The sequence below is a fragment of the Girardinichthys multiradiatus genome, chromosome 1 (assembly GCF_021462225.1).
Source record: "Girardinichthys multiradiatus isolate DD_20200921_A chromosome 1, DD_fGirMul_XY1, whole genome shotgun sequence".
NCBI lineage: Eukaryota > Metazoa > Chordata > Actinopteri > Cyprinodontiformes > Goodeidae > Girardinichthys > Girardinichthys multiradiatus.
The window spans coordinates 45,961,414-45,984,817 of NC_061794.1; the positions used below are offsets into that span (position 1 = coordinate 45,961,414).

General features: G+C 42.5%; 1 protein-coding gene across 3 annotated transcripts in view; it reads right to left on the reverse strand.

Annotated features, from left to right (window-relative positions):
- LOC124875590 (nucleolar protein 4-like) overlaps positions 1–23,404 on the reverse strand; it is a 135,675-nt gene that overhangs the window by 49,362 nt on the left and 62,909 nt on the right. For all 3 annotated transcript variants that reach the window (XM_047377869.1, XM_047378016.1, XM_047377936.1), the window contains one exon: positions 5,660–5,813. In XM_047377869.1, the coding sequence (XP_047233825.1) occupies positions 5,660–5,813 (154 nt within the window). The remainder of the gene's footprint in view (positions 1–5,659; positions 5,814–23,404) is intronic.

Genomic DNA, 23,404 nt, shown 5'->3' on the forward strand with positions numbered 1-23,404 from the left:
CATCCATCCATCATCCATCCATCCATGCATCCATCATCCATCCATCCATCAATCCATGCATGCATCCATTCATCCATCCATGCATCCATCCATCCATGAATTCATCCAACATCCATCCATCCATCCACCCATGCATCCATTCATCCATCCATGCATCCATCCATCCATCCATCCATGCATGCATCCATCCATCCATGAATCCATCCATTCATTCATCGATCCATGCATCCATCATCCATCCATCCATCCATCATCCATCCATGCATCCATCATCCATCCATCCATCCATCCATCCATCATCCATCCATCCATCCATCCATCATCCATCCATCCATCCATCTATCATCCATCCATCATCCATCCATCCACCCATGCATCCATTCATCCATCCATGCATCCATCCATCCATCCATCCATGCATGCATCCATCCATCCATGAATCCATCCATTCATTCATCCATCCATCCATCCATCCATCCATCCATGCATCCATCATCCATCCATGCATCCATCCATCCATGAATCCATCCATCATCCATCCATCCATCCACCCATGCATCCATTCATGCATCCATCCATCCATGAATCCATCCAGTCATTCATCCATCCATCCATCCATCCATCCATCCATCCATCCATGCATCCATCATCCATCCATGCATCCATCCATCTATGAATCCATCCATCATCCATCCATCCATCCACCCATGCATCCATTCATCCATCCATGCATCCATCATCCATCCATGCATCCATCCAGCCATGAATCCATCCATCATCCATCCATCCATCCACCCATGCATCCATCCATCCATCCATCTACTCTCACTAAACAGTCATTTTATGTACATATTTTTTAATTTTATTGTCAGTTTTACACTAAAGGTTATCTCAATTATCTATCTATTTATTTAAAAGGATCAGTGTGCATTAATAAACTTATAAACTAGTTAATAGTAAATGTACTAAAGTTAGCGAAGTTTTTAGTTTTTCTATTAGAAGGGTAATTCTTAAGTATTCCTCCAAAATCTTTTCGTCATAGATTTCACAGATTACTTCTGTCCAAAATATGCACATATGTCACAAACACCGAGGTCATTGTCTCATTGGTACAGTTACATAAAGATGGTTGACTTCCTACTAAATACAGCACTATCAACTTCCTACTAACCACCAAACTTTAATACCATACACAAAGAAGTCGTTCCTAAAATATAAATATCTATCATTTTAATATTAAGATGCACAGCAACCCTAATAGAAGTAGAACCCTGTGTTCATGCAACAGACATAATTTAATCCAGTGCTCTCCTCTTTCTAATTCTGCTCCATGCTTGACCTGCAGGCTCCCCCATCTCAGCGTCCTTCATCCACCCCCTCTGTGACTTCCAGTAGCCGAGGTGAGGAGTGTGAGGGAAGAAGAAAAAGGCAGGAGGATCAAAGTCAGCCAGTGGTTTCTTTCCCCCTCCCCTACTTTTCTCTGGCATGCTGTATTGAATGTGAAAGCCAGTGGTTGAGTGTTTGTGAGCACTTTTACATGTAGTTTTGTGTTTGTATCAGTGGTGAGCTGTCAGGGCTGTAGAGAAGGCTCCAAGTAGACCCAGGACTAAAACTGAAGAATTTTATTTTATTCATTTATTTAAATAAATGCAAATAATCAAAGAATTATTCTCTGTAACTGTGTAAAATGAGTTGTTTTGTGTTTTTGGTCAGAACACTGTGCGTTGAAATAATTTTTAGGAAGAAAACAATGAGTCAATCAAAAAGTGTTGTGCGCAGTCTCTATATGTAATCTCTCTATAAAGACCAAGAGGATCCAGTAAAGGACTTCTGACCCATCTGTGCGGTAGCAGCACCAAGACGTCAACAGGGTGGAGGAGTTCAGCCTTATGAACAGGAACGGGGCTGTGGAGACACTCGTTTTGAAGGTGGAGAGATATGGAAAGGTGTAGAACGGACATAAACACACATCCACCAATTTCCCCTGTTAGCAGCAGACTGATCGATTGATCTGTCGGTCAGGAGGTCTATCTAACACTTGAGACAGAGAGTCGCCTGTGGGATGTACCAGGGCAATGTTCTCAATTCGGTCCCTGATCCTGTTCTGTAGAGGTCTGGATCCCCCCAGCCGGATCATCTCAATAAGCAGAGAGGTTCACAAGTCATTTTTACAAGTCCAAGTCAGATCTCAAGCCTCTAATGACTGAAATAAACAATCTCTATTGTCAATTCTAGTCTGCCTATAAATTATTATTCATGCTTGTGTTTCATCATGATTGGATTATTGTAATTGGCTACAGACATGTCTAAGTAACACCTCAATAGAATGGGTTGAAGTTGTTTAAAATGCTGCTGCAAGGCTTCTGACAAAATCCTCCAAGTTCCCACATATAACTGCAATCTTGATGCGATTAAACTGGCTCCTGGTTTATGTTAGAGTACAATTTAAGATTATTTCACAGGAGCGCTCTTTACAAACAGGCACCAGGTTATCTCAGAGGACCTCTGCTCCCATATGGCCCTGGCAGGTACCTTAGGTCCTGTGACCTGGGCCTGCTGATGGTTCCATGTTCTAAGCTGAAAACAAAAGGAGACAGAATGTTCTGTTCAGTGGCTCCTAGACTCTGGAACTCAAATAGAGACATTTGAAAGCCAAAGTCAGGTAAAAAGGAAGATGTTCCTGCATTGATGCAAGGCTATCCATCACCACAACATGGAGAATCAACACAGACTCTTACTTTGATTAGTGTTGACTTGTATCTGAAAGTAATGAGGCTTTTTGAGGTTCTTCCGGCTGCACTGATTTAAAAGAAAATCCATTAATATTCTGGTGAGGCCCATGCTGAGACTGCGAGGCAGCTGGTTTTTCATGCAACCTTCAACACTGACGTTTTCAAGGTGTCAGGCTGACCCATAAGAACTTCTCGCCTCAGATATCACTGTCCAGATAAGAACAGAAGTGAGGAGGAGATCAGAAGCTTTTCAGACTAATGTGCTGCCTGCTTCTGAACTGGACTTGGGGAACAAGGGCGTGTGTGTGTGTGTGTGTGTGTGTTTGTGTATGTTGGACCATCTGCTTCCAGCTGAAGGCCCGGCTTGCTGGTTAGCAGAATCCTAACATTAACTCTGGTAGTCAGATGAGAGTTTAATAAAAGTCTCATCGCAACAGTGGAGGTTGTGACTGTTGTCTTCAGAGCCGGAGCAGAGGAGGGGAATGGATGTGATGGTTGCAAAGCTGAGTGAATTTCATCTCAGCTGTTTATTCTGGTGGTAGTTGCAGTTCTGTTTACATAATAGGAACCAGAGAGTCAGTCAAACTATTGAGGGATCACCTTTCTTTCTCCATCATCAATGTGGCTGAAGAAGTAAACCGATATTCACAAAAAGCAGAATTTAGTGATAATCAGAAGTCCTCGTGTTATGTTTTGTTTTTTTGTGTAGATTTTTAATGTTGCAAGGCCAAAGGTAGAGATTCACACTTAAGTTTCATCCACTTCTGCATGTTTACAGGTTTACATGATGAAGATTTCTGGACTGCTCAAACACAAACACATGGACTGTCAGATGGACAGTCTTCATTTCCTGTTCCGCAACCTGACCAAAGTTTTTCTTCAACAGACAGAGTTCACATTTAAAAACACTGTCAAACATATGAAAGAAGAGAAGCAGAAACAGATGATGGTAGGTCCATCTGATCATGTTCAGGGTGGTTATGGCAGAGGGAACACAGGACTTTTTTTCTCAGTTTTTTTTGGCCCAGTGGGACTTTGTGACGTCTGCCTGATGGTGCCATCTGAAAGGAGGTGTGAAGGGGGCGGGAGGGGTCTTTGGTGATCAGGGTGATTTTCCTGGTCACCAAGTGGCTCTACAGCTCAAATGGAGATGTTTGAGGTGAGATGATTATTTGAAAAAGGCAGAAAAGTTAAAGAACTGAGTTTATAAGGGATTTTTAGACCAGAGTTAAAAGTCATTCCTGATCTACAGGGGTTGGACAATGAAACTGAAACACCTGGTTTTAGACCACAATAATTTATTAGTATGGTGTAGGGCCTCCTTTTGCGGCCAATACAGCATCAATTCGTCTTGAGAATGACATATACAAGTCCTGCACAGTGGTCAGAGGGATTTTAAGCCATTCTTCTTGCAGGATAGTGGTCAGGTCACTACGTGATACTGGTGGAGGAAAACGTTTCCTGACTCGCTCCTCCAAAACACCCCAAAGTGGCTCAATAATATTTAGATCTGGTGACTGTGCAGGCCATGGGAGATGTTCAACTTCACTTTCATGTTCATCAAACCAATCTTTCACCAGTCTTGCTGTGTGTATTGGTGCATTGTCATCCAGATACACGGCACCGCCTTCAGGATACAATGTTTGAACCATTGGATGCACATGGTCCTGAAGAATGGTTCGGTAGTCCTTGGCAGTGACGCCCATCTAGCACAAGTATTGGACCAAGGGAATGCCATGATATGGCAGCTCAAACCATCACTGATCCACCCCCATGCTTCACTCTGGGCATGCAACAGTCTGGGTGGTACGCTTCTTTGGGGTTTCTCCACACCGTAACTCTCCCGGATGTGGGGAAAACAGTAAAGGTGGACTCATCAGAGAACAATACATGTTTCACATTGTCCACAGCCCAAGATTTGTGCTCCTTGCACTATTGAAACCGATGTTTGGCATTGGCATGAGTGACCAAAGGTTTGTCTATAGCAGCCCGGCCGTGTATATTGACCCTGTGGAGCTCCCGACGGACAGTTCTGGTGGAAACAGGAGAGTTGAGGTGCACATTTAATTCTGCTGTGATTTGGGCAGCCGTGGTTTTATTTTTTTTGGATACAATCCGGGTTAGCACCCAAACATCCCTTTCAGACAGCTTCCTCTTGCATCCACAGTTAATCCTGTTGGATGTGGTTCGTCCTTCTTGGTGGTATGCTGACATTACCCTGGATACCGTGGCTCTTCATACATCACAAAGACTTGCTGTCTTGGTCATAGATGCGCCAGCAAGACGTGCACCAACAATTTGTCCTCTTTTGAACTCTGGTATGTCACCCATAATGTTGTGTGCATTTCAATATTTTGAGCGAAACTATCTATCTATCTACTAAAGTCATATTTAGTTGTGTGCAACACAGGACATAACCAATCACCATTGAGTAGACAAGTCTCCATGCTTCCATCATCCTCCCACTGAGATGCTGGTACACCTGAATTTCTCCACTGTGAGACAACAAAGTATATTTCTATTCTCTTAATAGTCAAGAAGCGACAGACAACTTGATTTGGGTGTAAATGAGATTTCTTTTCTAAACGTCTCATGCTGCCCCCCTAGGCCTTGACATCCTGTGCAGTGAGCCATATTGTCCATTGACTGCACGAGTCAGGATTTCAAACCTCCAGCATTGATACATTCACAACAGTTACACTCTAAAACATCAGTAAAATTACCCCTAACTTTAGGAAAAACATGAACGGACCTTTAGTTAAAAAACAGCATGCTCTCTCATACCATAACTCATACAAGGCAACAACTGCCTCGGTTCATTGTGGCATCATCATGAACAGAGTCCTTTCTCACCCCTCAGAAATGCCAACACATGTCTGCTCTCCAACAAACCTTTTCATCATGCTGAATTAAATAGATGTTTTTACCGTCGTCGTCCTTGCTGTGGATGTTCTGGGGACTGTGGCGCATCCTTTCCCCACGGCTCGCTGGGCTTAGGTCTGATACTGCTCCCGGATCAGGTGCTAGCCACGTGGGCTCGCTCATCTCTGCCTCCTCCTCACTGCTCAGTGAACTATCATCCTAAGAAAACAGATAGAAAACATAGTTCATATTCCAGTGACATGGTTGTCTGATCTGTGTATCGAAGCATTGAAGAGACTGAACAAACAAATGAAATCAACTATATTTGCCCTCCTTTTAACTTCTTTATTTGTTGAACCTGTGGTATTAGCATCCATAAAAGCTCCAACTCAAATATCAGCGAAAACATGAAGCCCAAGGCAGTGAAGCGACAGACAGGCAAATCAAATAGAGCATGCAAACAGCTGCTCAGAGAGTAACACCCGTAGGCCTCACTGAGAGCAGGAAACATCACGCTGAGAAGATTTCCCTTTAAAGTCGGTGCTGCGTTCCTGTAACCAAACTCTTCTCTTTTCACTTCAAACAATGATAAAGATGCTCCTGCAAAGAACCCGCAGCGGAGTGCCAGAATAAATAAAACTGCAGCATTTAATCAGAGTAAGAGGACTAAATGAAGCTTCTACTAGGAACAAGAATGAAAAGCTAAAGGGTCTCATAGGAAAAACATCAGAGTTGGCGCATTATCACGGTGTGGTAAACTGGGAGTCAGTGGGAACGACACTGGGTGACAGAAAACAAAAATACCAACATTTGAATGCATAAACTGTACAGTTGAAACTGAAACTAAAGACATGAAGGCAGATCAGATCAAAAACTTTATGAATAATTTAGAGGGAGAAAATGAACAAGAATCATCAAGAAGCATCCTAAGGTGAATGAAAAGGTGAAAATGCCAGTTCACTCAGATCAAACTCCAGCCATCCATAATCTGTTCAACATTTAAAAGGTGTTGTTACTGTAAAGTGCTACTGAGCTTCAGCTCTTCAAAGAAAACTAGGTTTCCTCACCTCCTATCTCCTTTTTTTGTTCAAAGATGTGCTTGTTTTCTGCACATTTTATAAAGGCTATACAATGTCCTTCAACCACGCTATACCCAGGTCAGTCTTGCAATCTGATTTCTCATTAGGGCTTTTCTGAGTTTTAGAAGTAACACTTTCATGACTGTGACAGAAAGGTCGGGGAACATGAACATAAATGCCCCAAATAGTAATTGGTTTGCATGAGTGTTTCTGCACTGGAAGCCTTAATGAAACATTTAATTTGTTTCTAATAAAGATTAGTGCTAACAGCTTACTGCTTTTTATTCCAGGGTTATAATCCAACTGCGTACTTTAAGTAAAACATCTATAAATACATGTTTTATTTCCTCCTGAGCTGCATGAAGTTGCAGGGTCTTATCTGTATTAAATCAGGGTCAGAATCCCAGTTTTCCCATGAAGGCTTTAATTTTACTGTTGCTGACACCACTGAAATTTGGCTGAGCGCACCCTAGCTTCACTTTAAGCTGCTATCCATCAACTCTGTCAAAATTATTTTAATTCAAACATTGTGGTGACAGTTTCTGCAGGGCCTTTATTAGCCTTAAATTTAATATAAACAGAGAACTGTAGTATTAGGCTCATATGAGTAAAAATAATCCAAATATATTTCAACCAGAACAGCTGGTAAATATTTAAAACCAAATATTTGATTTAAACTGATGTTGAATGAGACGCAGTTGGATCAGTGTGGCTGAGAAATGTGCAGAAATCCTGTGAGGTTCAAGGAGTGGTCAGGGTTTAGGGCAGGGCAGATAAAGTCCAAGGTTTTCCTACTAAACAACTCCAGCTTTAAAGGAAGAAGCTTATAGGGAAAAAAAACTGGGATGTTTATTGTCACACAGAAGCCGAACAATCTGGTGGCACCTCCACGTAAAGATGTGTGCAAAATAAATTCATGTTTTATTACAGCAACACAATCTCACAATGAAACGTACAGGAAAAACCCAACTTTTATTTTGAGTACATTCACTCAGTGGTAAAAAAAAGAATCCCAGGTTAGGAGACCATTTTAACTACATTACACATTCACTAGATCCTCTAACAAGTCCTGTAAAATAAATGTAACTGAAGCATTCCTTTGGTAAATGTTTTAATTTTTGTGAGTTTCAAGGAAGATCTAAATATTATTTTATGACTTCCTGTGCCCCTGGGTGATGAATATGATGTGTCATAGAGGTCCGTTTCTAGCAGCCACTAGGCTGGATCAGAATCGGAAACAGAATCAGTTATTTTTGTCAGGTTCGAGGACAAAAACAGAATTGGTGCAAATATAAATGCTATGGATCTCGGCACAGTGATGGATGTTAGATTTTATAAACTTCCCATGAATATTCTTTTTACACAGCAACGATCAATTGATAATGGGTGTTTGTTTCTGTTGTTCACACGAGAAGATGGTGTAATTCCCCTGTCATGCCACTAGTTGGCAGTATGTTCTCTTAAACTCAACAACAGGGCCGTGCAGAGAGACTAAAGGGGCAGCAGCTTAAAGTAAAACAAGGGCACAGATAGGCAGGTTCTAGAGCGGAATATTAACAAGAATCTCACCCAGCTTTTACAGTTCGATGTACTACAAAATAGTAAACATTTAGATGTATAATTGCATCAAATCTAGGGTTAACTATAATATAGAACGCAACACCATGCATATGCATATTAAATATTATATTAGAAAGCTAAGTAACCAGACTTATTTTGTTCTTACACAATTACACTGTCAGAAAATATAAAGGAGGGGCCCAATACAAGCTTTTAGTATACTGTAATAAAGGCCGTAATAATAAATGAAGCAGCCTGGATGTTCTGTAGTTACAGTGGAAGTGAAGATGGTCCATTCAAAACCGCACAGGTGTATCAAACTTTAACATAAAACCTATTTGTCACCATGAGAAAACATAAAGCTTACTGACAATGCTAACTTGTATAAAATCTTAGGATTTTTGTTCCCTCCTGTTGTTCTTTCTAACCCAGTTGGTTCACAATCCTTAACCTTTGGCTGCTTCAAGCAGCTCCTTCCTGGTTTGTCTCAGGCATCTTTCTTTACAATGTATCTTTGAACTAAAAAAAACACATTTTGAATTGAATGTAAGGTGCTCAAACTGCTCCTCCATCAGTGATGAGGCAGAAACGATGAAAAGTTGTCATCTTGTCTGATAGGTTTCGTTTCTTATAAATTCATTCACCGGTTTATTGACCAACAAATGTCCTAAAATCTGGACGAAAAGCAACATATTCTGGGCTCTGCTTCTTTTACTCACTTCGCAAGGGGGCAGTCATTGCTTGCGTCATAGGGGCTAAAGGTTAAAACGTAACGAGGTGACTGGGAGGCGAGGTCATGTAATCTCTCTTACACATTAAATAACATTATTAATACTGTTGGGGTTTAACTAGAAGAGTACCCAAGTTCAGGCAAAGACAGAACAATGACGCAGAGACATGGAGGAAATTTTAATGATGTTTATTTACAGTGAATGCCAGGCAAAGGGTTTGTCCTGCAAAGGAATAGGAAATCGTTAGCTGGTTATCTACAAGAGTAATGGTGAGTATAATGAGGAGATTGTCTCTTAGTTTCTTACAGGCTCTTGGGAGGGAGGTCAGCTCGGAGGAGGAGGCAAAGGAAGTCCGGGAGGTAAGTGTTTTAGGTTTAGATGTTCGTTTGTGTTCCAGGTCCGCGGAAGAGAGAGAGAGAGAGTGGCAGGACGGAGGATGGTTGGTTTCCAGGTGAGAGTCTCCAGGAGGGGAATCCAAATAAACGAGTCCTTAAGCTCCAGCAAAAGCTCCAGCTCTCGTCAGCAGAATCCAATACAGGTGTGTAGACTCCGCCCCTGCCACTCTGACTCTGGAAGGTAAGTAGACACAAACAGATCCACCAAAACAGAACACAATCCTAACAGTACCTCCCCCTCAAGTGTCGCCTCTTGGCGAACCAGGATGTTTCTCCGGATGAGCCTTGTAGAAATCCGTAATGAGACTGGGGTCCAAAATAAAAGATCTGGGAATCTATGCTCTCTCCTCAAGTCCGTAGCCCTCCCAGTCGACTAGGAACTGGTGTTCACGACCTCTCCTACGAACATCCGGGATCCGTCTTACGGTGTACACCGGCTAATCATCTACCAACCGAGGAGGTGGTGGATCGTGGCTGCTGGGGTTTAGAGGGCTCTGAATAACAAGTTTAATTTGGGAAACATGGAACGTGGGATGGATGTGCATAATTCTGGAAAGTTGTAACCTGACAGCAGAAGGGTTAATGACTCTCGTTATATGAAAAGGTCCAATGAAACGAGGAGCCAACTTCCTGGAAAAATCCTTTAGGTGGATATCACCCACCCTGAATTGAGGAGCTGGAGTCCGATGACAATCCGCTAGTTTCTTATTCTGTTCCATCGACCTCCCAAGAGCCTCCCTTGTCTGCTTCCAAAACCTCCTACAGCGCCTGAGATGATGCTGGACTGAGGGTACTGAGATCTCCTGTTCCTGAGAGGGAAAAAGAGGTGGTGAATAACCCAAGCATGCTTCAAAAGGTGCCAACCCGGTGGCTGAGGAGGAATGAGTGTTGTGGGCGTACTCAACCCATGCTAGATGAGAAGACCAAGAAGAAGGATTATTGTTGATGACACAGCGAAGAAGTGATTCAAGCTCCTGATTTGCTCTCTCAGACTGACCGTTCGATTGGGGGTGGTAACCAGAAGATAAGCTCACTGATGCGCCGACAGCTTGACAGAAGGACCTCCAAACCTGGGAAACAAACTGCGGACCTCTGTCAGAGATAATGTCGCATGTAATCGGAAAACATGTTGGGTGAGAATGGTGGTGTTACCTTCTGACGGGGGTAGTCCAGTGACGAAGTCTAGAGAGACCAAGGTCGTCCAGGGATGGGCAGCGGCTGAAGAAGTCCAGAACAAGGTTGATGTGAGCTCTTGTTTCGGGCACCCACAGAGCAGGCAGAAACAAACTCCTTTATGTCACTGTACATAGTAGGCCACCAAAAAGGTCACCAAGGATAACATCCTGTTGACTCCAGGATGGCAAGAGAACTTGGAGACATGAATCCATGAGAGGACCTTGCTGATTGCAGACTTAGGGACAAAAAGGCGATTAGGAGGTCCGGTACCTGGGTCTGGTTCCACCTGTTGTGCTTGACAAATCTCGTTCTCAATATTCCATGTGATGGCTCCAATAGTGCAGCAGAGAGGCAAAATGGGTTCGTTGCATTTGGAGTGATCTGAGGAAGAGAACTGTCGAGACAGGGCATCAGGTTTGACATTTTTAGATCCTGGCCGGTAAGTGATAGAAAAATTTAATCTAGAAAAAAAAAGTGACCATCTTGCCTGTCTGGCGTTCAACCTCTTAGCCTGTTGTAAATAAACAAGATTCTTATGGTCAGTAAAAATGATGAACGGGACCTCAGCGCCCTCCAGCCAATGCCTCCATTCCTCTAATGCCAAGAAGCTCTCGGTTGTCAACATCATAATTGGCCTCAGATGGAGATAGGCGTTGGGAAAAGAATGCACATGGGTGTAGGTGATTATCTTTAGGGGAACGTTGAGAAAGGACCGCCCCCACACCTGAGTCCGAAGCATCCACTTACACTGTGAACTGGGTGTGAGGATCAGGATGACTCAAGATGGGAGCAGAAGAAAACAGTTGTTTTAACTTACGAAACGCATCCTCGGCCTCAGAGTTCCAAGAGAAAGTGCGGAGGGTGGAGGTAAGTCTGGTAAGGGGGGCTGCGACTCGGCTGAAATCCCTGATGAAGTGTCTGTAGAAGTTCGCAAACCCCAGGAATCGTTGCAGCTGCTTTCTGTTCTCTGGTCTGGGCCACTCTGCCACTGCCTTGACCTTCTCCGGATCTGTCCGAACCTGTCCACTCTCAAAAATCAGACCCAAAAAAGATATGGATGAGGCATGGAAATCACATTTCTCAGCTTTGACAAATAGTTGATTCTCAAGGAGTCTCTGAAGAACAGTGCGAACATGTAGGGAATGTTGGTGAGGGTCTTTCGAAAAGATTAATATGTTGTCTAGGTAGACAAAAACAAATTGATTTAAGAGGTCCCTAAGGTCGTCGTTAATAAGGGCCTGAAAAACTGCAGGTGCGTTGGTGAGACCGAAAAGCATTACCAAATACTCGAAATGTCCTAATGGTGTTCTGAATGCAGTTTTCCACTCATCGCCCTTCTTGAGGCAAAACAGATAGCAGGCATTGCGGAGGTCTAACTTGGTGAAGATGGTAGCCCCTTGAAGTTGTTCGTAAACAGAATCAATTAGAGGAAGTGGATATTTATTTTTGATGGTAATGTTAAGTTCTCTGAAGTCGATGCATGGTCTCAGTGATTTATCCTTCTTGGATACAAAATAAAATCCTTCCCCCAAGGGCGAGGTGGATGGGCGGATGATACCAGAAGCCAGGGAAGGGAAGGAGATCTATGGCACAGTCGTAAGGGCGGTGGAGGGGAAGAGAGGGAGCCTTGGACTTACTAAATACTTGAGCCAGGTCATGGTAACGAGGGAACTGTAGATAAATCGACCCTCTCAGTTTCAGTAGAGGAGGATAAGGAGGACACAGTAGCCCTTAAACAGTTCTTGGAACAAGATTCACTCCATGAATCTACTCTTCTTTGAGACCTGTTAATGATGGGGTTGTATCTTTGGAGCCATGGAAAACCCAGAACTATTTGAGCGTGTTCCGAATGAAAAACAAAAAACTCACCCAGCTCATGGTGGTTGCCCGAGATCACAAAGTGGAGAGAGCGAACCGTATGGGTGACAGAGGAGAAGGTTTGTCTTGTGAGAGTCATCATGGATATGGGTTTGCTAAGTTCCTTAGTGGAGATACAGAGTTGTTCCACCAGATTGTCACTTGTTAGGTTCTGCTTGGCCCCTGAATCAATAAGAGCCAACACCGGGAGGTTAATATTATTGACACATAATATAACTGGTAGCGTGAGGCGGTTCTCAGGAGAAAAATCAGCAGCACCCACCCGTATCTCCTGAATTACGGGTGGGATTGCCCTTTTAATTGCAGTTAGCAATGAAATGACCCTTCTTGCCACAGTAGATACATTCTTTGGCTTCAAAACGTCTTTGTCTCTCCACTCTAGAAAGCCTAGTGTGCCCAATCTGCATAGGTTCAGACTCAGAAAAGGTTACCAGGCATCGGAGGCTGATTTACCATAGAAGGCAGTGGAAGGACCGGGACTGAGGCATGCTGGGACTTGTAGTCCTTCTGCTCGTTTCTTTCCCGTAACCGGTTGTCAATTTGAATTGCTGTCTTTATTAGCTCATTTAAATCTTCAGGTTCGTCTCTAGTAGCCAATTGATCCTTGACTTGGTCATTAAGAGCGCTGGAAAAGATACCTCGTAGGTCTACCTCGTCCCATCCTGCCTCCTTGGCAACGATCCGGAAGTGGATGGAGAATTCGGCGACGGACTTACTTCCTTGTTTCAGCGAGATTAGCCTTCGTGAAGCAGTTTCCTGATGAAGAGGGAGTTCGAAAACACTTTGGAAATCGCTTAGAAAGGTGGAGAAAGTACAATCATTAACTGCCAGGGAGCGAAAATAGGCGTGAGCCCATCTTAAAGCCTCATCCTGAAGGGCCGAAATTAAGTAAGTAATCCGGGCCAAGTCGGAGGCAAATATTGAGGGAGCTCTGCTAAATGCAAGATTACACTGAAGAAGGAAACCGCCAAATTGCTCAGGATTGCCACTAAAAAATTGGCTGGGAAGGAATCTCCATGAGAGTCGGTGGGATTACTGTTGTTGCTGCAAGGGAAGTCGGTTCCTGGCTGAGGGAAGCTGGAGGAGTTAAGAGGGGTGTTACTTTTTGATCCAGGGAAAAAACCATGCCACCTAATTTGGATAAATTACCAGACTGTTTCTTTTGTTGAGCGATGATTTGCTGAAACATAACCTCCTTCTGACTTAACCGTTTCTCTTGGACTGCTATTATCTCGAGAATCTGGTCATTGTCTGGTTTGCCGTGGGTACTCATTTTATGGCTGGATTATTCTGTTGGGGTTTAACTAGAAGAGTACCCAAGTTCAGGCAAAGACAGAACAATGACGCAGAGACATGGAGGAAATTTTAATGATCTTTATTTACAGTGAATGTCAGGCAAAGGGTTTGTCCTGCAAAGGAATAGGAAAACGTTAGCTGGTTATCCACAGGAGTAATGGTGAGTATAATGAGGAGATTGTCTCTTAGTTTCTTACAGGCTCTTGGGAGGGAGGTCAGCTCGGAGGAGGAGGCAAAGGAAGTCCGGGAGGTAAGTGTTTTAGATTTAGGTGTCCGTTTGTGTTCCAGGTCCGCGGGAGAGAGAGAGAGAGAGTGGCAGGACGGAGGATGGTTGGTTTCCAGGTGAGAGTCTCCAGGAGGGGAATCCAAATACACGAGTCCTTAAGCTCCAGCAAAAGCTCCAGCTCTCGTCAGCAGAATCCAATACAGGTGTGTAGACTCCGCCCCTGCCACTCTGACTCTGGAAGGTAAATAGACACAAACAGATCCACCAAAACAGAACACAATCCTAACAAATACATAGTTTCATTGGGTGTCAGAGGAGGGCTTATGTAAATTAATAAATAAAGAAATATTTTGACCAAAAGGGAACTTTTGGGCAAGGAGCAAAAAGGGCAGGTGATCCAAGGGTCTGAATTTTGGGTTATTATTATCTGTAAGCCGTGATCACCAAAATTACAAGAAATAAAGACTTGAAAGGCTTGTAATGAAACCATATGAGATTCACTTTCTGAAATGAGGAACATAAAATATTCAACTTTTTCACGATATTCTTATTTGGTGAGATACCTGTAGATAACAGACACCAGTTCCTTGTGATGCCAACCATAAATACAACAGACCTTAAATGTGAGGTCACAACAAGCTGTTTTTTAAGCCCAAACATTCATGTTTTGCAAAAGAAAATCTCCAAATGTTGGCAAAGGAGGGTTGGCCCAAGGCCTCAGCCATGCCAAGGATCACCACAGCAGATTGTGGTATGGAAAGTAAAATAATGTAAAGTATTCTACTGTATAATAAATGCATTTATAGTCATCTTACTGGTGTGAATTGCTGAAAAAGTGTTTTGTAGACATTAAAGAATAAAATGGATCCAATTGAGCAGAAGGATTAAAATCAAACTGATTAAAATCAATATTCACCCTCTCGTTTTACTGATCCTAGCTGGCATGTTGGAGAGCTGCAAGCAAATCTAGTTTCCTTTTAAAGAGACAAAGAAGAAGACAGTTATGTTCATGCAACATAATCTGGGTTAATTCAGTATTGGGTCCATGAGGCAGCAATGACTCATTTCTGTCTGGCAAGGAGGACTTTCCCTGGACTCATCACGCTGAATCAACCTTCCCGCTGCAGCAACATGACTGAACCCACAGACAGCATCTGCACAGACAAGCTATCAAGGGAACTGTTGCTTTAAATCAGGAAGGCTTCAGCTTCATCCAGAGAACGTCCCTCATTACCAACCTGCTTTACTACAGGTGCTGAAAACCCACAGAGCGTTTTCATAAAATAGGCAAGTGTTAAAGAAATAAAGCTATATCTGTTCTTCTCACTGAGGCTCTGGAGGAAACAGTTCATTTCAGGTGTTAGATACTCAGGTGAGAGGTAGCCTGATTGTGTTAGACTCCTCCTACTGCTTTAAAATTCACACTTCAGCTCTTTGTGACAAGCACCATTTAATTTGTTCCTTTCTGTGATTTCATTTACGCTGCAGTGATGTTCACAGAAACTTGCAAAAGTATTCAGAACCCTCACATTACAACCACAAATTTCCATGCATATTATTTGGATTTTATATCATAAACCAGCACAAGGCAGTGGAGGTTCACCTTCCTGCAGGGAGGTGAACCTCCACCCCAGTCTCAACTCTTTAGCAGCCTTTGACAGGTTTTCTTCCAGGATTGTTCTTGAATTTTCTTTCACATCTGCCCCAACATGGGACAACATGACACTTTCTTTCAACAATAACTTTCCTCATGCCGCTATTTTCTAAGACCAGATCTGCAGAGTGCACTAATAATAGTTGTCATTGTTGACAGATTCAAGCAGCTAAACTGTGCATTTTTGCAGCTCCTACTGAGTTACCAGTTGGGATGGACCACATATCGGAATTAACATCGGTATCTGCCATTGTTTGCAATAAAAGTCATTGCATCTTGTGTTTGTAACATTGTAAAATGTGATAAAGTTCAGGGGATATGAATACTTTTTGATGCACTGTATGTATATCACTGTAAACCTTTTTCATTGGTAAAACTGGTTGATATCCTCCTCCACTCCACACTCCGTTTCCTCCACACCCCACCTGAGCCTAGAACATCTGGAGGAGAATAATACAAATGTGCGAATGTTTCTGGATTTCAGCTCAGCATTCAACACAATCAGCCCCCAGCACTCAGTGAGCAAACTGCCCCCCATGGACTCGACACCCCCCTGTGTAACTGGCTGATGGATTTCCTCACAGACGGACCCCAGTTTGCACCTCCAGCGTCATCTCCCTCATCTCCCCCAGGGCTGCGTACTAGGTAAGGTAAGTTTATTTATATAGCTCTTTTCAGTAACGAGACACTCAAAGCGCTGTACATACAATTACAAAGAAAATAAACACAGATACAGACACAGTGCTAAGCCCAGTGCTCTTCACCCTGATGACCCAGGACACCCGGGCCAGGTTTGGTACGAATCATACCATTACGTTTGTGGATGACACGACAGTGGTGGGTCTCATCAGGGACAACAATGAACTGGCCTACAGAGAGAAGTGAAACACCAGGTGGACTGGTGTGAAACAAGCAATCAAATCCAGAATGTCAACAAAACAAAAGAGATTGTTGTTGACTTCAGGAAAAATCAGCCAAGTTACACCCTGCTCCTCATCAATGATGCGGCAGTGGAGCGGGTCAGCAGCTACCTTGACCTGGTCCCTCCACACTTCTGCTCTTGTGAAGAGAGCACAGCAGTGTCTACACTATCTGCGTCAGATGAGACCAGCAAACCTCTCCCCACCCATCCTCACAGCTTTCTACACAGGGACAATAGAGAGCATTCTGGTCAGCTGCATCTCTGTCTGGTGTGGGGCCTGCAACGCCGAGACTGGAAATCTGTAGAGAGAGTGTTGAGGACAGCGGAGAGATTCATCAGGAGAGCGCTTCCTTCCGTCCATGACGCTGTTCGCAGACGCTGCCTGACCAGGGCTCAGACAATTACACCCCCTCTGCCACCATGGACTGTTCTCCCTGCTGCACTCTGGCAAAAGGTTCAACAGCTTCAAATGCACAACAACCACATTCCACAACAGTTTCATCTCCACATCATAAGACTGATAAATTCCCAATAATCCCCCGTCCCATACAACACTAGTCACTTTACATGGTCACTATGAACTCTGTTAAGCTGAGTAATCATTCTATTTAGTCCACTTCACTGTTACAAAGCGCCATGCTGCAACAGATACCCGCACTATTTATATTGTCTTACATATACTTTTTTCTGTACATGTTTTTATTTTTTATTTTGTCTGCTGCCACATTCATGTTCTTTTACATATTTATATTCTTTTATGAGGAAAGCCTGTGAGTGATCCCACAAACTCTCAGTGTGACATTTTAATCAGCTCTGAGACTTTTCCGAGGCCGTTACATCCCAGCACCAAGGCGCATGAATCAACTCTGACAGCTGATCAAATCAGAGCTCGCTCTAATCTACTCTTAATTCCTGCTCAAATACTTTCAACAGCAGCACCAACAGCTCCTTTCCCCCCACTGTACAACCTCAGTGCTACTGTCACTGTTTAGCCTACTCTAAATGTGTTTATTGTGCTTCCAGAGGATGGAAACCTGAGTCACTTCACCTGAACGTATAATAATAGTTAAAATAATGAGTGCTAAACTTTATGTTTTAATGTTTTAAGCACAGGCTACACCTGCACGATATACCAAATTCACAGTTGTCATTCCAATGTTAGTATGTGCAATACACCAATTACAAGGCGCTGTTTGGACAGTATTTGGTAGATTATAATACGCTGCTCAAAAACATAAAGGGAACACTCAAATAACACATCCTAGATCTGAATGAATGAAATATTCTCATTGAATACTTTGTTCTGTACAAAGTTAAATGTGCTGACAACAAAATCAGACAAAAATCCTCAATGGAAATCAAATTTATTAACCAATGGAGGCCTGGATTTGGAGTCAAACACAAAATTAAAGAGGAAAAACACACTAGAGGCTGATCCAACTTTGATGTAATGTCCTTAAAACAAGTCAAAATGAGGCTCAGTATTGTGTGTGGCCTCCATGTGCCTGTATGACCTCCCTACAACGCCTGGAGATGCTCCTGATGAGACGGTGGATGGTCTCCTGAGGGATCTCCTCCCAGACCTGGACTAAAGCATCCACCAACTCCTGGCCAGTCTGTGGTGAAAAGTGACGTTGGTGGATGGAGCGAGACATGATGTCCCAGATGTGCTCAATCAGATTCAGGTCTGAGGAACGGGTGGGCCAGTCCATAGCTTCAATGTCTTCATCTTGCAGGAACTGCTGACACACTCCAGCCACATGAGGTCTAGCATTGTCCTGCATTAGGAGGAACCCAGGGCCAACCGGACCAGCATATGGTCTCACAAGGGGTCTGAGGATCTCATCTCGGTACCTAATGGCAGTCAGGCTACCTCTGGCGAGCACATGGAGGGCCATGCGGCCCTCCAAAGAAATGTCACCCCACACCATTACTGACCCACTGCCAAACCGGTCATGCTGAATGATGTTGCAGGCAGCAGATCTCTCTCCACGGTGTCTCCAGACTCTGTCACGTCTGTCACATGTGCTCAGTGTGAACCTGCTTTCATCTGTGAAGACCACAGGGCGCCAGTGGCGAATTTGCCAATCCTGGTGTTCTCTGGCAAATGCCAAGCGTCCTGCATGGTGTTGGGCTGTGAGCACAACCCCCATTTGTGGACGTCGGGCCCTCATACCATCTTCATGGAGTCGGTTTCTAATCGTTTGTGCAGACACATGCACATTTGTGGCCTGCTGGAGGTCATTTTGCAGGGCTCTGGCAGTGCTCCTCCTGTTCCTCCTTGCACAAAGGTGGAGGTAGCGGTCCTGCTGCTGGGTTGTTGCCCTCCTACGGCCTCCTCCACGTCTCCTGGTGTACTGGTCTGTCTCCTGGTAGCGCCTCCAGGTTCTGGACACTACGCTGACAGACACAGCAAACCTTCTTGCCACAGCTGGCATTGATGTGCCATCCTGGATGAGCTGCACTACCTGAGCCACTTGTGTGGGTTGTAGAGTCCGTCTCATGCTACCATGAGTGTGGAAGCACCACCAACATTCAAAAGTGACCAAAACATCAGCCAGAAAGCATCGGTACTGAGAAGTGGTCTGTGGTCCCCACCTGCAGAACCACTCCTTTATTGAGTGTCTTGCTAATCACCAAAGATTTCCCCCTGTTGTCTTTTTCATTTGCACAACAAGATGTGAAATTGATTGTCAATCAGTGTTGCTTCCTAAGTGGACAGTTTGATTTCACAGAAGTTTGATTTACTTGGAGTTATATTGAGTTGTTTAAGTGTTCCCTTTATTTTTTTAAGCAGTGTATATTAGAAGCCATCCATTAAAACTTTACTTGCCAGTAATACATTAGGCCACTAGGATGGGCTTTAATTGTTCTTTATGCCAAGATCAAAAATATCATGGAGGGGGTGGGGGTGGGGTGATGTACTGATGGAAAAGAAATACAGTAGTATTGAAATGGATATTAACTGCAACTGATGTCATCAAAATATAAAAAAAAAAAAGGATTCCTGTGCTGGGTTTAATGTTTTCAACAACTTCCCAGAGATGCACAAAAAAAATCAGTAAAGACCAGCCTCTTTTCTTTGTGCTACAGAGCTAAAAGTGTCAAATGATTCCTGCAGTGCAAACTCACAAAATTTAAAAAAATGGGAAGGTTTGCCATAAATAAAAAGCTAATTTTGGCAAAAACATGAAACTGGTTTCAAACCACCTTAGGCTACTCTAGAGTAAGATTATTTCAACACCACTGCTGTCGTCTGCCTCAGGCTTTGAAATGCTTGATGTAAATAAACAATAAAGACAGTATTCAGAAAGATTTTTTTCCATACGTCCTCAATAGACTCCAGTGACTGGAGGCCGGAGGCCGCATGTCATTGATGTGATGGGAAAATCCAAAAACTCCACACTTGACAATAATGTGATCAGATTGTAGATCTGAAATATCACTGATTTAAACCAGGAGATGTCAGAATCTCCAAATATATCTTCATGCAAATCCAAATAATAAAAAATGATAAGACATATCCATCCAATGCTGTTTCTATGCTGAAGAATCCCAATATGTGCTCTGGTTCTTCTCTTCTACACCAACTCAAAGCCACATCTTGTAACAAGGAGCCAACATGTTGCTCTGCTTTCTGATTTAAACAACCCAGAGTGTGTCTGTGTGTGCATGTGTGTGCGTTCCCAGATTTCCACAGTAAAACAACCAGATCCGGTTCTGTAGTCCAAACCTAATCAAGTTAACCACCGGACAAACGGAAGGAATCATCTTCTTCCTGCCTGGGCTCATTTCCTCTCCTTCCAGAAAATTAAACTGTCTCTTTGTGAATCCTTTATGTTGTCCTTTCTTACAGTCTGAAGGTTCTGCAGGTATGATCACAGACCCACTCAGATCAGGACTTTTACGGGTTAATCGGTATAAAAGCATGAGGAAAAGTAACATACACCAGTATGTGAATCATGTCCCTCTGTTTCAAATGCTTAATTCATTAATGACATGTATGTACGGCAGTCGTTTTAACATAAAATCGGCTTCACCATATTTACATTCCAGATAGCTGAAATTGATTCATGACTAGGCATATTAGTTAATTAAGATATCTGTAATTATATTTTGCCTAGGCAAAATATAATTAGATATATTTCTAATTACATTGAGACCAGTATAAATGACGTCCAATTTACTGTTAAAAATTACGAAGGCTCCAATTCAAGATATCTGCAATAAATTACCGACTACAATTACCTGAAACATATGTTTCAAATATCGACAATTAAAATATGACTAGTCATAAAGTAAATTTGAGATATCTCGCTTTTGGTCTGACTTGTCATAATTACAATTAAAGATTTCTTAAATGACCTCATTATTCAAGATATGTTAAATGAATTTTTTTCTTATATCTTTAATGAGTTTTATTTTAAGCTGGATTTTAAGATTCCTTGGACATTTCTGACAAAAACCTAGCATTGGACAGTACTGTCTGTCACTGCCACTTCCTCTCCCACACTATTAGCGTAACCTTTGGCGTAACATTTTTGTCTTTAAGACCAAGTTCTGGTATGAAAAAGCAACAGTCTCTCCTTGAGTCACAGAAAGATATAATGTGTCGGGAGAGAGTATGTGTCTTAAGCAGCCTTCAAGTATAAGACGTTTGCGTTCTTCGTACGCCCCATACTGCTGAACATTTTCTGAGATTTATTTCCAAAACAGCCACCACCATTGCACCCACCCAATATTCCGAAGGCAACAGTCAGGACAGCTTAGTAGCAGCACTAGAGGACCTTATGTGCAATTTATTTAATTCAGATATCTAAAAATTTAAGTTTAACTGGTTATAATTTCATTAGAGATATCCTGAATTGTAATTATGGATGTGTGACCCTTTAAATGACAAATCCAGTGACGTCATTTTAGATATCTTGAATTGTTCTGCTTACTAGGCAAAATGTAAATTATGCCAAATGCTAAAATTTGATTTAATCAGTTTTTTTCTTTTTGTCTTACTAAAATGATTAAGATAAAAAAAAAAAGATAAGCTGTCAATACAAACACGGCCCTACATGAAAATGTATAACTGTGAATTGACTTAAGAACCACATTTTAATACAAGCATATTTCATTTTCATAAGTCACAACCTAGCCTGATCACAGCCAAATCTGCAGAATCAAGAAATCACTCAAAGAGTACCTATTTGACAACATGAAGAACATTAAGCCATCTTAAAAGCAACATGGATTTACAAAAATTTAAATACAGATTAGAAACAAAGTCACTGACAGATATCAAAGGGGTTACAAAATATCGATTAAATTACGCATCGACAGCTAAACCAGGTCACAAAACAACCCAGAACAACAAGCTCTTCAGGCCGAACTGCCTCAGTTAAGGTCAGAGTTCATGACCCAACAATAGATAAGAAAGATTGTGCAAAAATGGCCTTCATGGGAGAGTTCCAAGACCAGAACCACTGGTGACCCAGAAGAACACAAACGCCTGCCTCATGTTTTCCAAAAAAAAAAAAAACATCTTAAATGATTCCAAGAGATCTGGGCAAATATTCTGGTGAGGCAAAATTGGAACTCATTGGAAGGTAGATCCACATAAACCTTCAGAAAAAGACAGTCAGACATAGTGGTGGTAGTGTGGTGATCTGGGCTGCTTTGCTGCTTCAGTACCTTGACAGCCTGCTGTAATTGATGGAACCATGGGTTCTGCTCATTAGGGTTTGGGGGGCAATAACTTCACATAAAGATAAAAGCATGACAAAAAATCAAGAACAGAAGAAATCTGTAAAGTGATAAATTCATGTTTCACAGCACTGCACAAAGCATACATTAAAAATGTTTGACCGGAGAAGATTCAGATATATCCCACAACACTTCCTGAAACATATTGGTTCAGTTGGATCAACTTTGCCGAAAATATATACAATTAAATAAAAGATTTTAGGCCGTTTCTGATGCTTTTATTGCAGAATTACTCGATCTTCATCCACACATCATAATGCGTGTATTTCGCTTTGTTTGATTATTTTCCTTCTTAAAAGCAATTTCGCATAAATTCCATTTAAAAATCAATACAAGTGAAAATCATCTATGGGTTTTCTATTGGTTGGGGGTGGGTGCTTTCCTGTTCCCATCATTCTCTTTGTCTTCTTTGTTTTACCAGGGTGGTGCATAGCTGGACCCTGAAGCCTTGCAAGCTTTTATACTGGCATCCATCCGCCTGCCTGGCTGCCTGCATGCCTGCTGCACCCCCCTTATCTCCTCATTTATCTCCCTTTATTCCATCCCCCTCTTTCTCTCCCCTATCCCATCACCAGGCCAACACCATCCCCATCTTCTGCTGCCATCTCCACACTCCACCCTCTATGGCTGCCAGCTCCTCCGGCCACAGCCTTTCTGTGACCACCACCCACAATCCCACATTGTTCCAACTCAACCCTCACAGCTCTCAGGGATGTTTTTGTTTTGCAACAATCAGAAGTAAAGGAAGGTCACTCTCTTCAATTTCCTTCTCATTTCATCCTCACTCAGCACGTTAGTGGGTTTCCAGGGAAACCTAGCCACCATCATCTCCATCATCATTCAAGATTTCATGGCACTCAACAACTGGCAATAACAAAGTGGCATGGATGCATCACACCATACGACGTTACTTATATGTTTGTTGTTAGTAGTTGTTGCCATGGAAGCATTAATATGATTTAGCATTTTTCAGCTAGAAAATAACAGAAGAAAAGTTAAAGGATGCACAAGTTTCTACTTCTAGTAAACAATCAAACAAACATAAAATCTTTTCTGTGGAGTTTATGTAAAATTTGGACTTCAATGATACATTATTACGAGAAACAAGAAGTAATGTCAGAAGCTGAGATCACTCAATG